We start from the raw sequence: 12,116 nt of genomic DNA, 5'->3' as shown, positions 1-12,116 counted from the left end.
GCAACACTTTAAAGGGCATCACCCAGAGAAGGTGTCCAGGGCACTGCACACAGGGCAGATTACCAAAGAAAAACACATTTCTGTTATAAAGAATAAAATTATCACAGAACACACCTATTAAAGGATCTCGTTCCTGGGACAAACCCAAAGTTTGGGATTGGCCTCATGGCCCCAGGACCCATCTGGACACAGACCCCGGAGTCCTCCCAGCCCCAACACCTGCAGCAGCCAGGCAGAGATTGGCAGCTTTAAACCTGAATTTCCTTGCTTTGGGCACTTTTAAATTAAAGTGGTAATGTGCTTTAAATCCCGTTTCCCTGGTTTTTCACTCCACTCTTCAATCCTTTCCTGCAGAAAGTAATCAAGATGTCTCAGACTCACACTCACTGCTCCAGCCACCTTCCCTGGTAACTCATTCCATATGGCTGGGATCCTCTGTGAGGCACAGCTCCACCTCCATTCCCTGTTTATTCCCAGTTTTCCAGCCTGCTGTTGCACCCCTGATGCTCAAAGTTCCCCCATCTCCTCCGTGGATCCCCAGCAGGGATAATTATCCCTTGTTTTCCCTGTTTCCTGTAGCTGACCCATCCCTGGGAGGGGCCAAGGCCAGGTTGTGACAGTGGAAGGTGTTGGGGTTAGAACTGGATGAGTTTTAAGATCTTTTCCAAGCCAAACCAATCCAGGGTGATATTCCTTGTACAGACCATCATCACAAGTGACCCAGGAGTGCTCTGGATAATGGGCACATCCCAGCAGGGCTGAGAGCTCCAGGGAAGTGCTGCTGGACACCAACCAAGCACCCAGGATGCAGCCTGAGCTCCCACCCCAGGGCTCAGCCAGGGAACGTTGCTCCTGCACCCAGGAACAGCCCAGGGCAAAGAGATCAGGAGAAGCCCCCCAGCACTGCCCCCTCACCCACTGCAGGGCTGGAGGATGAACCTGCTGCTCCAGGGCTCTTCCCAAACCCCCCTGAGATCCCATTCCCGTGCTCCTGCAGCTTCCAGGTGTGCTCAGTGCTGCTGCACTTGCAGGCAGGTGTTGATGACAACCAAATTCTCACATTTCTGAGCTCCCACAACGCCCCTCAGCCCCTGCCCTGCTGAAGAAACAGAAACTCTCTTTTATGGCTTACTTTAACAATCCCTGATGACTTTCAGAACACAAGGAGCTACTCCAGGCTTTCCCCAGGATGCTGTTGGCAATTCATCAGCTCCAGTCCAGCCCTGGGTAGGAATTTGGGCTCCCCCAGCACGTGGGTCTCACCTGCAGCAGGGAATTCCCCAGAATGTATGGACTCCATGAAGTTCTTATCTACTCTCAGGCCTTGCAGGAAAAACCCAGGACTAATGTTTGCTGAATGGGGTTTTAGCCACAAGGTGTATTTGATGGAGAGCTCCTGAGCAAGGCTGCTGCCCTAAAAACCCCCAAAACGACCGAAAAATGAAGCAGAAACTCTTCCCCCTGGGAGGGAAAGCCTCACCTTGGAAGCACAGGATGGGGATTCAATCAGAAGCTCCCCAAAAAGCTCCAAGCAGAGCTGGCACCAGTGGGACTGGACCTTGGGAGTTCACAAGATTCAAGGAGATGCTGGTCCAGGGAAGCACAGCTCCAACCAATCAATTTTTTGGGAATCAGGGGTTATTAAACTCTGCACTTTGGGAAAAGGGCTGCCAGGAGCTCCCTAAGGACCCCAGCCTGCAGCAAGGGGCTGGGAGAAGGGGCTGACACCACCCCAAAGCCACCCACCACTGAGGGAATGGAGCAGCTGGAAACCAGCTCTGCCTGCTGGATCAAATATTTGTGTAACTGGAGAGAGGAACAAGGCTTGGAGAGCACTGCAGAGTCCCCTGGCAGCTGCAGATGACAAAACACCTCAATGCCACCACACCAAGGACCCTGCTGGAAGTGGGGCTGCTCCTCTTGGCAAGTCCCTGTGGCTTGGTTAACACAGAACGTGTTGTGTGGTTGGAATCACAGAATTATCCAGGTTGGAAGAGACCTCCAGGACCACCCAGTGCCACCACATCCCCAAGTGCCACATTCAGTATCTCAAACACTTCCATGGTGACTTCACCACCCCTCTGGGCAACTCATTCCGATGCTGACCATTCCTTCAGAGAAAAAAGAAATAATTCTAACATTTAATCTGACCCTCCTGGTGCAAGCTGAGGCTGTGTCCTCTCATCCCTTTGCCTGAGGAGTGGCAGGAATCTCAGCACACACCTCTGCCTCCCACCTCCTGACTCTGATGGCATCACAAACCCATGCTCGGCATCTTCCAAGCCTCAGGAAATCCGAGTGACAGAGAGTCACAAACAAAATGATGAAGCCATCAAACCACGGAGCTCTTCTGAGGGAAAGCAGCCCTGCAAATGTGTGTTTGCATCACTCACTGCCTAACGAGCTGCTGGCTCACACAAAGAGCCCCTATTCTGTGGCATGTTCCTGGGAAGCATCCCTCTTTACATCCTGCTCTAATGGATGATTAGGAACATCAAACATATAGATTGAATCACATAATTATGCCTTTTAAAAAGGCAGCAATATTTGAGCTCAGCCCAGCACTCGCTGCCAATCAAACCCCGGCAGCAGCGCCTGCCTGAGCTCCTCGCCTCCCACCACTGCTGGGATTATCCCACTTCTCCCTAAACAAACCCAGCCAGCTCCTGTGCACAGTACAGCAAGGTCTGGACATGATTTTTTGGGAGGAGGTTTAGCCAGGAAACAGCAAAACTCCTTAATCATGAAATGGTTTGTGTTGGAAGAGACCTTAAAGATCGTCTCGTTCCAACCTTTCCTGCAACGTCCTCCTCCAAACCAGAGCAGCTCTGCTCAGTGCAAAGTCCCAGGTTGTCAGAGCTGCACGTGGAGAAAGATCCCAAATATGAGACCCTGAGTGGAGGAAAAAGGGGCTGCCAAGTAAAATCAGCCCCGTGGTCCAGGAAGGGACCATGGAAAACAGGAGAGCGCTGGGATGGGAACCTGGGGAGGAAACACCACCTCGCCCACCCAAGGAACATTCCCAAAACACTCTCCTAACACCCAGCACAAGGTGAGGAAAGCCCAGCTGCCCCCAGGGAATGCTGCTTGCTTGGAGGATTTCCCAAGGAAAGCCTCACCCCAACCAGCCTGAAGAATCCTGGGAGAACCACGCGGGAAAGCCAAACTTCCTGCAGAAAACACCACCACTGCCAACCCCAGCCCTGGGGAAACTCCTGCTGCACGTGCTGAGCTCCTGGCCAGCTCAGGAGGAAACCAGAGATGCACTGGGAGCAGGTGCACCTGGGCTCCAGGAGGATCCTCCTCCTTCCCACTGCCTGCTGAGCTGTTCCCCCAGCCCAGGAGAAATCCTACACGACTTCGGGCCCCAAAACATTAAAGATCCCATCAATCACTCGCTTGGGGGGGTCCCCATTTAATGACCTTTCCATGTTTTCCTCTCCTGTGGCTGTTGGTGATATATCAGTGTCTCAGACACACAGGGATGTGTCTCTTCCCAAAAATATCAGGAGTTATTGCTCTCCTGGCAAAGCTGAGAGCAGCGCAGGGATAACGGGAACAGAGATGTTTGGGAAGCAGAGTTTTCCTTCATATCCAGCCTGCCCCATAATTCAGAATATATGAGACACATCTGCAGGAAAAAATCTCAGGCAGATCCCAGTTTAGAAGGAAAGCAGGAAGCAAATTGGTGATCAGATCAATTTTAAAGGAAATTGGGGATGTTTGGCTACACTTGGTGTCAATTCACTCAGCAATCCAGAACCACAGAACCCTGGGATCACTGAGGCTGGAAAAGAACTCCAAGATCTCCATCCATGACGAATCCCCACACTGCCAAACAGAGCAGAGCCCTGAGTGCCACATCCAGGTATTCCCTGAATCCAAAGCATCAAGATCCTGGGATCCAGCCTGCATCCCTCAGGATGTGCTGACATTTGGTTCAGATTCCGTTGGTAAAAAATGCCTCAAATAAAACCTTCACCCTGAGATCCCTGAAAAAATTCTCAGGCAAAATTCCAAAAAACCCAACAACTCCTCCTACAGTGATGATCCTCAGCTTTCAAGTTTTGGGATGTTCTGGAAGGTCCAAGCAGATGGAGCTGACGGGAGAACGCCCCTGCCACGCCCTGGTTTTAACAGGGATGTGTCAGGTCCTGATGGATTCCCTTACGAGCTGCTTGGGAATTCCCTCTGGCACTGGGACAGTTCTGCAGCAATTTTTCAGCTTGGAAGCACGGAGCAGAGAGTGACAGCTCAGAAAAGCAAAAAAAACAAAGGAGAAGAAATCTAGGGAAAGCTGGGAATTACCCACAGGATTCCAAGAGTCTTGTGGAAAAGCCACAATGCCCAAGTTCCCTTTAATTCCTTTGGAGGAGCCCCTCAAGTGCAGCACCAACACATCCACACAGATCATTCCCTCCTGTTCTTCCTCCTCAAAACCAAACCAGGAGGAGCGAGCTGAAGGATCCTGAGGACCAGAGCAGGGAGCTTTTCCTCCTTGGTGGGAAAACTCCCAAAACAAGAGACCCCGAGGCGCTGGATTGGCAAATTCCCAGCTGGGATGGGACATTTGGGATGGGACATTCCTGCTGCTGGCACCTCCAAGAAGCCAAAGGGGAATTCCCACTCACCGCTCCGAGCATGATCCTGAAAATCAGCCAGCGGAAACTCCAGATGACAATCCTGGAAGGAGGAGAGCCCTGGGGCAGGCGGGACAGGGTCCAGAGGGGGCACAGGAATATTCCCAGGAATCCTGTCTCCAGGAGCTGTGATTCCCATCCTGCAGGGCCAATGAGAAGCGAAGAAGGAAATAAGCATGGTGAAAGTGATGGAAGTTATCCTGGAATTAAATTTAAAGGGAAGGATTAAAAAAAAAAAAAACACAAAAACAAAAACAAAACACCTTGAATGCTTTTTAAGGTTAATTTGGGGGAAATCAGGCACCAGCTGCCCTAAACTAAACATCCCACACAGCAGGGATTCAGGGGTTTGAAGCTTTGGGGTTGTGGTGTTCTTCTCCAAGCACAAACTGCATAAAAGGGGGGATTTTATAAAAATTAATAACTTCTATGAAGCAGACAAAATGAGATTTAGGTGCCCTGGGAAGTGGATGGGACAAGCAAGCAGTGCCACTGATTCCTCCAGTCATGGATGGATCCAGCAGTGCCATGGGCTGGGCTGGATTTTTGCCAAAATGGGGCAGTTTTAACTTCAAAAAATAGCAATTAAGATCCCATTAGGTCTTGTCATCATCAGCATTCAGTGCAATGAGAAGCTCGGAATTTTAATCACAAAAAAAAAATCAAAAAGGTACCAAAATTGTCCATTAGGCCACTTCCACCAAATGCTGGATTTTACACATCCCTGGATGTAATCAAATTACCCTGGACTGAGCTCAAAGCAGAGCCGTGGGATCCCACCACAAATCCATTCCCTGGATCCTCTGGAGCAGACAGACTCCACCTAATCCATGCAAATCTGTATTTTGCATTTTCTGCTCCATCCCAGCCTACAAACATTGGAATGATTATTCCAAGAGAGGCAGAACACACAGCTCTGTTTTGACAGGTGAAGTCCAACCCTCACCATGTCTGCAAGCACCAATTTATCCCTGCCAAAACTAAATTGCTGCAGCATTGTCCCACCTCCAATTATTCTGATTCTCAAATATTTCTGTGTGATAGAATTGTACGCTGAAACCATGAAAAAAAAAACACATTAAATGGCACATTGCTGATCAGAATTCCTGAAAATTCCTTGGTGGAGCCATCAAGGCTCTGACATTCTCAGCTATGCCAATTAAAGCAGGCAGTGCCCACGGCTCCGGTTCATTCCCAAGGTTTCTCCAGGCACTTCACCAGTTTGATCCATAACAATTCCTTCACCCAGCCCAAAGAGGCAGGGAAACCCATTCCAAATCCATTCCAAACACATCAATCCCTTCCAGCTTCAGCCTGAGCTCCCTGATCCCCCACCCCAAGATTTTTCCAACCCTTGATTTGATGTTGTCACACAGGAAAAGCCACTTTGATTTTCCTTGAAAATATTTCCAATAACAGTCGTGAAACCTCCTTTTTTTTTAATCTTAATGTGCAAAAACCCCTTAAATCAAAATGGAATTTTTAAAACTCAGATTATTACACATCAAAGCCATTTAAAACTCCCCCTCCTCCCTCCACACAGCCTGTGGTTCCCAGCACAGCCCCCCCAGATGCCCAAATTAATGTTTCTGGAAGGAGAAGTAAGGAATATTGTCCCAAAAGCAGCTGCAGCAGGAAAGCACCGGCTCATCCCAAAAGTGAAAGGTTAATTGTGCCTGAACCCAGCTCCGGGGCTGACTGGCACCAAAAGGGTCGTAGATCTCCCTCATTCCTGCCGGCACAAGAATCCCACTGTTATCCCTGTTTTCATATGGTAATCACCACCCTGCCCTGCTGGGGATGGCTGTTGGGGTGGGATCCAAACTCCTGCATCCCTGGGCATCCATTCCCATGGAGAGCAGCACTGCCCTCACCCAGCAGGGCACACCAGCAGCATTCCCTGCTTGGTTTTTAACCCCAGCAAGGGGCACAGAAGGATGCTGGCATCCTGCAGGACAATTCCCACACATCCCACGGCTCCAGGAGGATGCTCCCAGCACCCACGTGGGCAAAGCCAAGCCAAGCCTTGCTGGCATGGCCTAGACCACGAGTTCAGCCTTGCACCTGTGCTTTTATCCCAAAGGGATGGGCTGGAATCCTGGCACCAGCTGGCACAGCAGGATGGAGCTGTGCCGGGAGCAGCACGGAGTAAACAGCGCTGCCAGCTGCTGGGCACAGCCCTGGCACCCCCGGCTGCTCTCAGCTAAGCCAGCCCTAAGCTGGGTTTAACTGCAAGTGCAGCCAAGCACAAACTCTGCTCACAGGCTGGGACAGGAGTCTGGGCCCCAAAATTCACCCAGTTTGGGGTTAAATCCTGCTCAGCTCTGGCTGCTCCCTGGTGAGGGCATGTGGGGCTCTGCTCCTGCCTCAAGGTCCTGCTAAAACCAGGTTTAGGGGCAGATAAGCTGGGAGAGGCTCTGATTTATTCACAATCCCCTTCCTGAGGGATGGAGCCTCCACAGCTGCCCATGTGGGATCAGTTTTCTGGGATCCATCACCCACTTGCATCATCCATCCATCCATCCATCCATCCATCCATCCATCCATCCATCCATCCATCCATCCTCGTCCTGGACTCTTCCTTCCAGCACAGACTCATCCTGACCATAACCTGTCACTCCTAGAAAAACATTAATCTTGGAGAAGACCCCCAAGCCCACTCCTCTTTCAGGCTTCATCTCGTGCAAACAAACTGCTGCTGGATGCTGCTCCATGGCCACTGGAAGTGCTGGGGGTGCTGGAATTATCCCAGATCCTCCTGCGTTGTGGTTTCTATAAAAATTCCAGCTCAGTCAGGAAGATTTGAGGAGATGAACATGTTGAACAGCACAAGTGAATCCACAGCTCAGGGGATGAGGGCGGAGCTGGGCTCCAGCTCACCCTCGCTGGGCTGTAAGATGATACCAGGCCCAAGAATTCCAAATCCATCAGCAGAACCTCCCGTTCCTCCCCGCTGACTCACGCACAGTTGTTCACATCTGCCCTGAAAGCCTCAGACTCCAAATCCTTCAGATTCTTAGACAGCTCTGAGGCTGGAGCCACGTCCCTGCTGAGCTTTGAGCGTTGTCACCTCTGAACACCACTCAGGGGCTCACAGAGCCCAAACACACTGCGACACCTGAAGGGAACTCCAGGATTTCTCCAGGGTTCCCCACTGACCCTCCCAGCTCACGAACTCCAGGATTTCTCCAGGGTTCCTCACTGACCCTCCCAGCTCATGAATTCCAGGATTTCTCCAGGGTTCCTCACTGACCCTCCCAGCTCATGAACTCCAGGATTTCTCTCCTGGTTTTCGCCCTCCTCTTGCTGCTATCACATGGGAGCAGTGATGAAGGTGAGGAAGGTGATGATTTAAGTCCCTCCCAACTTGAGCCATTCCAGGATTCTACAGTGAGATGCATTTGCTGATGTGGCAGTGCCAGGAGGTGAACACAGCCACATCCTCCATGTGCACCAAACACCCTGGGAAGCACATCCCAAACCCTCCTCCAACTGCAGCAATTCCCACACCCGACATTTTGTAGGGCAGCAAAAAACACAGACAGGAAGGAGACATCTCCATGGCCTGGGGGACTCAGAGAAGAAACTGGGATAGAATCATGGAATGGTTTGGGTTGGAAGGGATCTCAAAGCCCACCCAGTGCCACCCCTGCCATGACAGGGACACCTCCCACTGTGCCAGGCTGCTCCAAGCCCTGTCCAACCTGGCCTTGGGCACTGCCAGGGATGGAGCAGCTACATCTGGGACAGCCCCACTTTGGGGCTGTGGGATGGGAAGGCAAATATTGGAGCTTCAGGACATTGGGAGCTTCAGGAGCATCCACACAGAAGCCATGGAGCATCCCAAACCCACTGAACAATCTGGGAATGACGGGACCAACGACCTCCAGTAACGTTCCCCAATCCTGGAGTCTTGGGGGTGAAACCCATCCCATAAACAGCAGCAAACCCCACCAGGGCTCTCTCCAAGAGACAACTGCCATCCTCCAAGCCCCAACCAACACATCCTTATTCCCGGGCTCACTGATACTGCTGGGAACGAAAGGGTCACGTTGTTGACCCACCTGCTCCTGTTTTCCTCACTTGGATCTCGTCAAATTTCAGCAGCTGCAGGGCAGCACAAAGCCCCCCATTGTTATCTCTGGCGCAGCCGGAGAGGGAGCCACGGGCTGGGGGTTTTTTTTGGGGGAAAAAAAAAAGGGAATAAAATCAACCTCCAATGGCGGCTGCGCCCGCCCCACACGCGCTCCGAGGGTTCGGGACACGCTCGGAACTTGGCGTGGCAAAATCCATGGTTTGGGATTTTCCAGAGGTCTCTGCTGGGGCAGGGGAGGAGCAGGAGGATGTGCCGGAGGGGAGGAGGGAAGGGAAGAAGCAAACCCCAAACCTAAATACACTTTCCCCTATTCCTTTTAGGGTTTTCAAGTGTCTTCCAAACGCTCGAACCCCTCAGGCAATGGAGGGTTTGTATTTGTAGCTAGACATCAAGTGGTGTCCAATTTTCATCTTTATTATTTACCATAAATAAATTCACCATCCCAAGTTGGCACAGCCTGGCCATGGCTGCAGAGGAGTCAGCACAGTCCTTTCCCCCAGTCTCCTCATCCCAAACCATTTTGTTGGACAATCAGGGAGAAAGCAGGGAGGGAGGGAAGGGCTGAAAGCCTTCAGAAGATAAAAACTCAGTCCAAGCATAATGAATTTTCTGTTTTTCTGTTTTTTTTGACTCAAAAATATCACCTGGTCAAAATCAACCCTCCTACCTGGCTACGCTAGAGCAAGCTCACGTAATTAATTCTTATTAATGCTGAAAGCCTTCAAAAGACAAAAGCTCAGTCCAAGCATAACGAATTTTCTGTTTTTCTGTTTTTTTGACTCAAAAATATCACCTGGTCAAAATCAACCCTCCTACCTGGCTATGCTAGAGAGAGCTCACGTAATTAATTCTTAATAATTCCCCTTCCTAAAACACAGGACAAGGTGAAAACAGCCAATTGTTTCTCTTTGTTCAGAAACACCCACACATCAAATTTACCCAGAGCACGTCTGCACGGCACAGACAAATGCTGCTCCAACAGATCCAGATTTTCCAGCTCCCAGTGCAGCTGTCTCCCTATGGATATTGTGTGTCAGACAGCCCAGCAGCCAAGGGGAGGGAGATATCCAATCCAGACTGACTTTCCCTGGAATCAGACCTGCTCCCGAGCCCACCTCCCTGAAACCCAGCGTGGTTTGGTTTCAGCTCCAGCCTTCAAGCACCTGTTGGGAATATCTGTGCTGCAGAACAAGGGATTTATCCCTGCTCCAGGGTCTGGGTCACTCCTGGGCTGGGGGTGACTTTAAATCCCAAATGTCACTTTGGGATTGAACCTCTCCAGGCTTGCAGCATTGGGGGTGACTTTAAATCCCAAATGACACTTTGGGATTGAACCTCTCCAGGCTTGCAGCACCCACAGCCCTCCACCCCAACCCAGGACAACACAAACCCAAGATGTGACCCAGATTCCCAGGGCCAAACCCATCTTCAACCACCATTATTGAACATTTCCCATTTCTTGCTCAAATCACCTCAGCCTGGGGATACTTCACATTTCTGCAGCCACCAGAAAAAGTTCTGGCTGTTGTTGGAAGATTTGGGAGAACGTTAGCAGGAACTTTTGTACTTAAAGTATAAACTACCCAGAAAAAAAATAAAATTTAGCATAAAAACTTTTAAAAGCTTCCAAGTGCTCTCCAGGGTAGTCATTAGGAACTACTTAGGTAACAGGAGGGTGATAACTGGGAGTTAATGCAGCGTTAAATTAGCCCTCCTTCCATGCAGAACTTTAAGTGACAGAGGAATCAGTTGGGAGGATTTTTATTTTATTTTTTAAATAATGAAGTTAATGGATTTCCTGTTTTTAGCTCTGTGGGCGGCTGTCAATTTGAGGGATCTGTACATACTGGATTTAATTACTCTCTCTTCAAGGACGGAAAATAAGTTCAGCCCTGCTCCTATGAACAACCATGAGCTCTCCAGCTTGGCCTGAAGGTGAGGAGAAGGTGCCCACACTGGCCAGGGAGGGTGAGATGTCCCAGCAGATGGGAAACAGCATTCCCTGAAATCCTCCTGCCCAGAGAATTTGTGGCTGTGGCTGTCCCTGGATCCCTGGGAGTGCCCAAGGCCAGGCTGGATGGGGCTTGGAGCACCCTGGGACAGTGGAAGGTGTTGGGGTTGGGACTGGATGAGCTTTAAGGTCCCTCCCAACCAAAACCATTCCAGGATTCTCAACATCTCGACCATCCCAGAAAAGCCTCACACAGCCAGTGAGCTGTGCCTCAAATCCCAGGGAGTGAGGGGAAGGAGTCCAGGAATGGCTCAGAGCCCAGCAGGGCAGAGCATTCCCAGGATTCCCCCCAGTTTAGAGGCTGGCCAAAGAAAAGGGCAGAATCCCAGCATAATTTAAGCTGGAAAAGCCTCCAAGGTCATCAAGACCAACACCAGACACTTCCCATCTAACTCAGGACATGTTTTCCCAAATTGTGGGAGACAAGGATCCAACTCTCTGCTTTGAAACAAACGTTGGAGACAATTCCAATGAACTTGGCAAAGCTTCAATCTGAGCCTTAACCCAGGAGAGCTCCGCCCCTGACAGCCACCCAGGCCAATTCACCTTTCCTGGTGGAAATCATGGAATGCCAGGATCACAAAAGTTAGGAAAGACCTCCAGGATCACCAGGTCCATTTTTAGAGAAAAAATATCCCATAAAAACTAAGATTGGGAAAAGCCCTCCAGGAGCATGGAATCCCAGCTGTGCCTGATGCCCACCTTGTCCCCAGCCCAGAGCTCTGAGTGCCACCTCCAGGAATTCCTGGGACACCTCCAGGGATGGGAACTCCAAACCTTCCTGGGCAGCCCCTTCCAAAGCCTGACCAGCCTTTCCATGGGGAAATTCCTGCTCATGTCCAACCTGAAGAAAAGCAGAGCTCGTGAACACACAGCCCACATGTCCCACCGGGAAATGGGAAGGGCTGGAAGGGCCTGGCTGAGAAATGGGAACAGCCAGGCAGGAGAGGCCCAGGACAAGGGACACCACCAGGAGCAGGTGATCACAGCTACAAATTTACTACAAATACATGAAAAATAGAAAAGCTAAAATCCTAAGGCATCTCTTCAGCACCACACAAGGACATAGCAGCTCATCCCAGAGCCATTCCCAGCTTTTTGCACAACCTGCCACACTCATCCCATCTGTTCCTCCCAGCAAGGCCCCGTGCCATGTGCCCGAGGAGCTGAGCTGCTCCAAACAGGTGTCTGCTGGGTGTTAAATCTTCTTTTCTGGCAGCTTCAGAACCCCTGAGCAGCTGTTCCCCCGATGCCTTCAGTTTGAGCTTTCGTTTTTTCAGATTCTGGACTGCCCTGGTACATAACTCTGAACTTCGCATAAAGCGTCAGCAGTTCTCCTCACAGCTCAGTCACACAGAACAATCCTTTG

At 50.6% G+C, this 12,116-nt stretch overlaps 1 protein-coding gene across 1 annotated transcript in view; it reads right to left on the bottom strand.

Moving 5' to 3' along the window:
* The window catches only part of LMF1 (lipase maturation factor 1), a 143,154-nt gene that overhangs the window by 93,894 nt on the left and 37,144 nt on the right, over nt 1–12,116 (bottom strand). Inside the window, exon 4 of the mRNA XM_041402021.1 lies at nt 4,632–4,780. Within this exon, the coding sequence (XP_041257955.1) occupies nt 4,632–4,780 (149 nt within the window). The remainder of the gene's footprint in view (nt 1–4,631; nt 4,781–12,116) is intronic.

The sequence above is a fragment of the Onychostruthus taczanowskii genome, unplaced genomic scaffold (genome assembly GCF_017590055.1).
Source record: "Onychostruthus taczanowskii isolate IOZ18803 unplaced genomic scaffold, ASM1759005v1 scaffold19, whole genome shotgun sequence".
In the NCBI taxonomy this organism is placed as follows: domain Eukaryota; kingdom Metazoa; phylum Chordata; class Aves; order Passeriformes; family Passeridae; genus Onychostruthus; species Onychostruthus taczanowskii.
The sequence above is the reverse complement of the archived record's forward strand: the minus strand, read 5'-3'. Positions and strand labels throughout refer to the sequence as shown.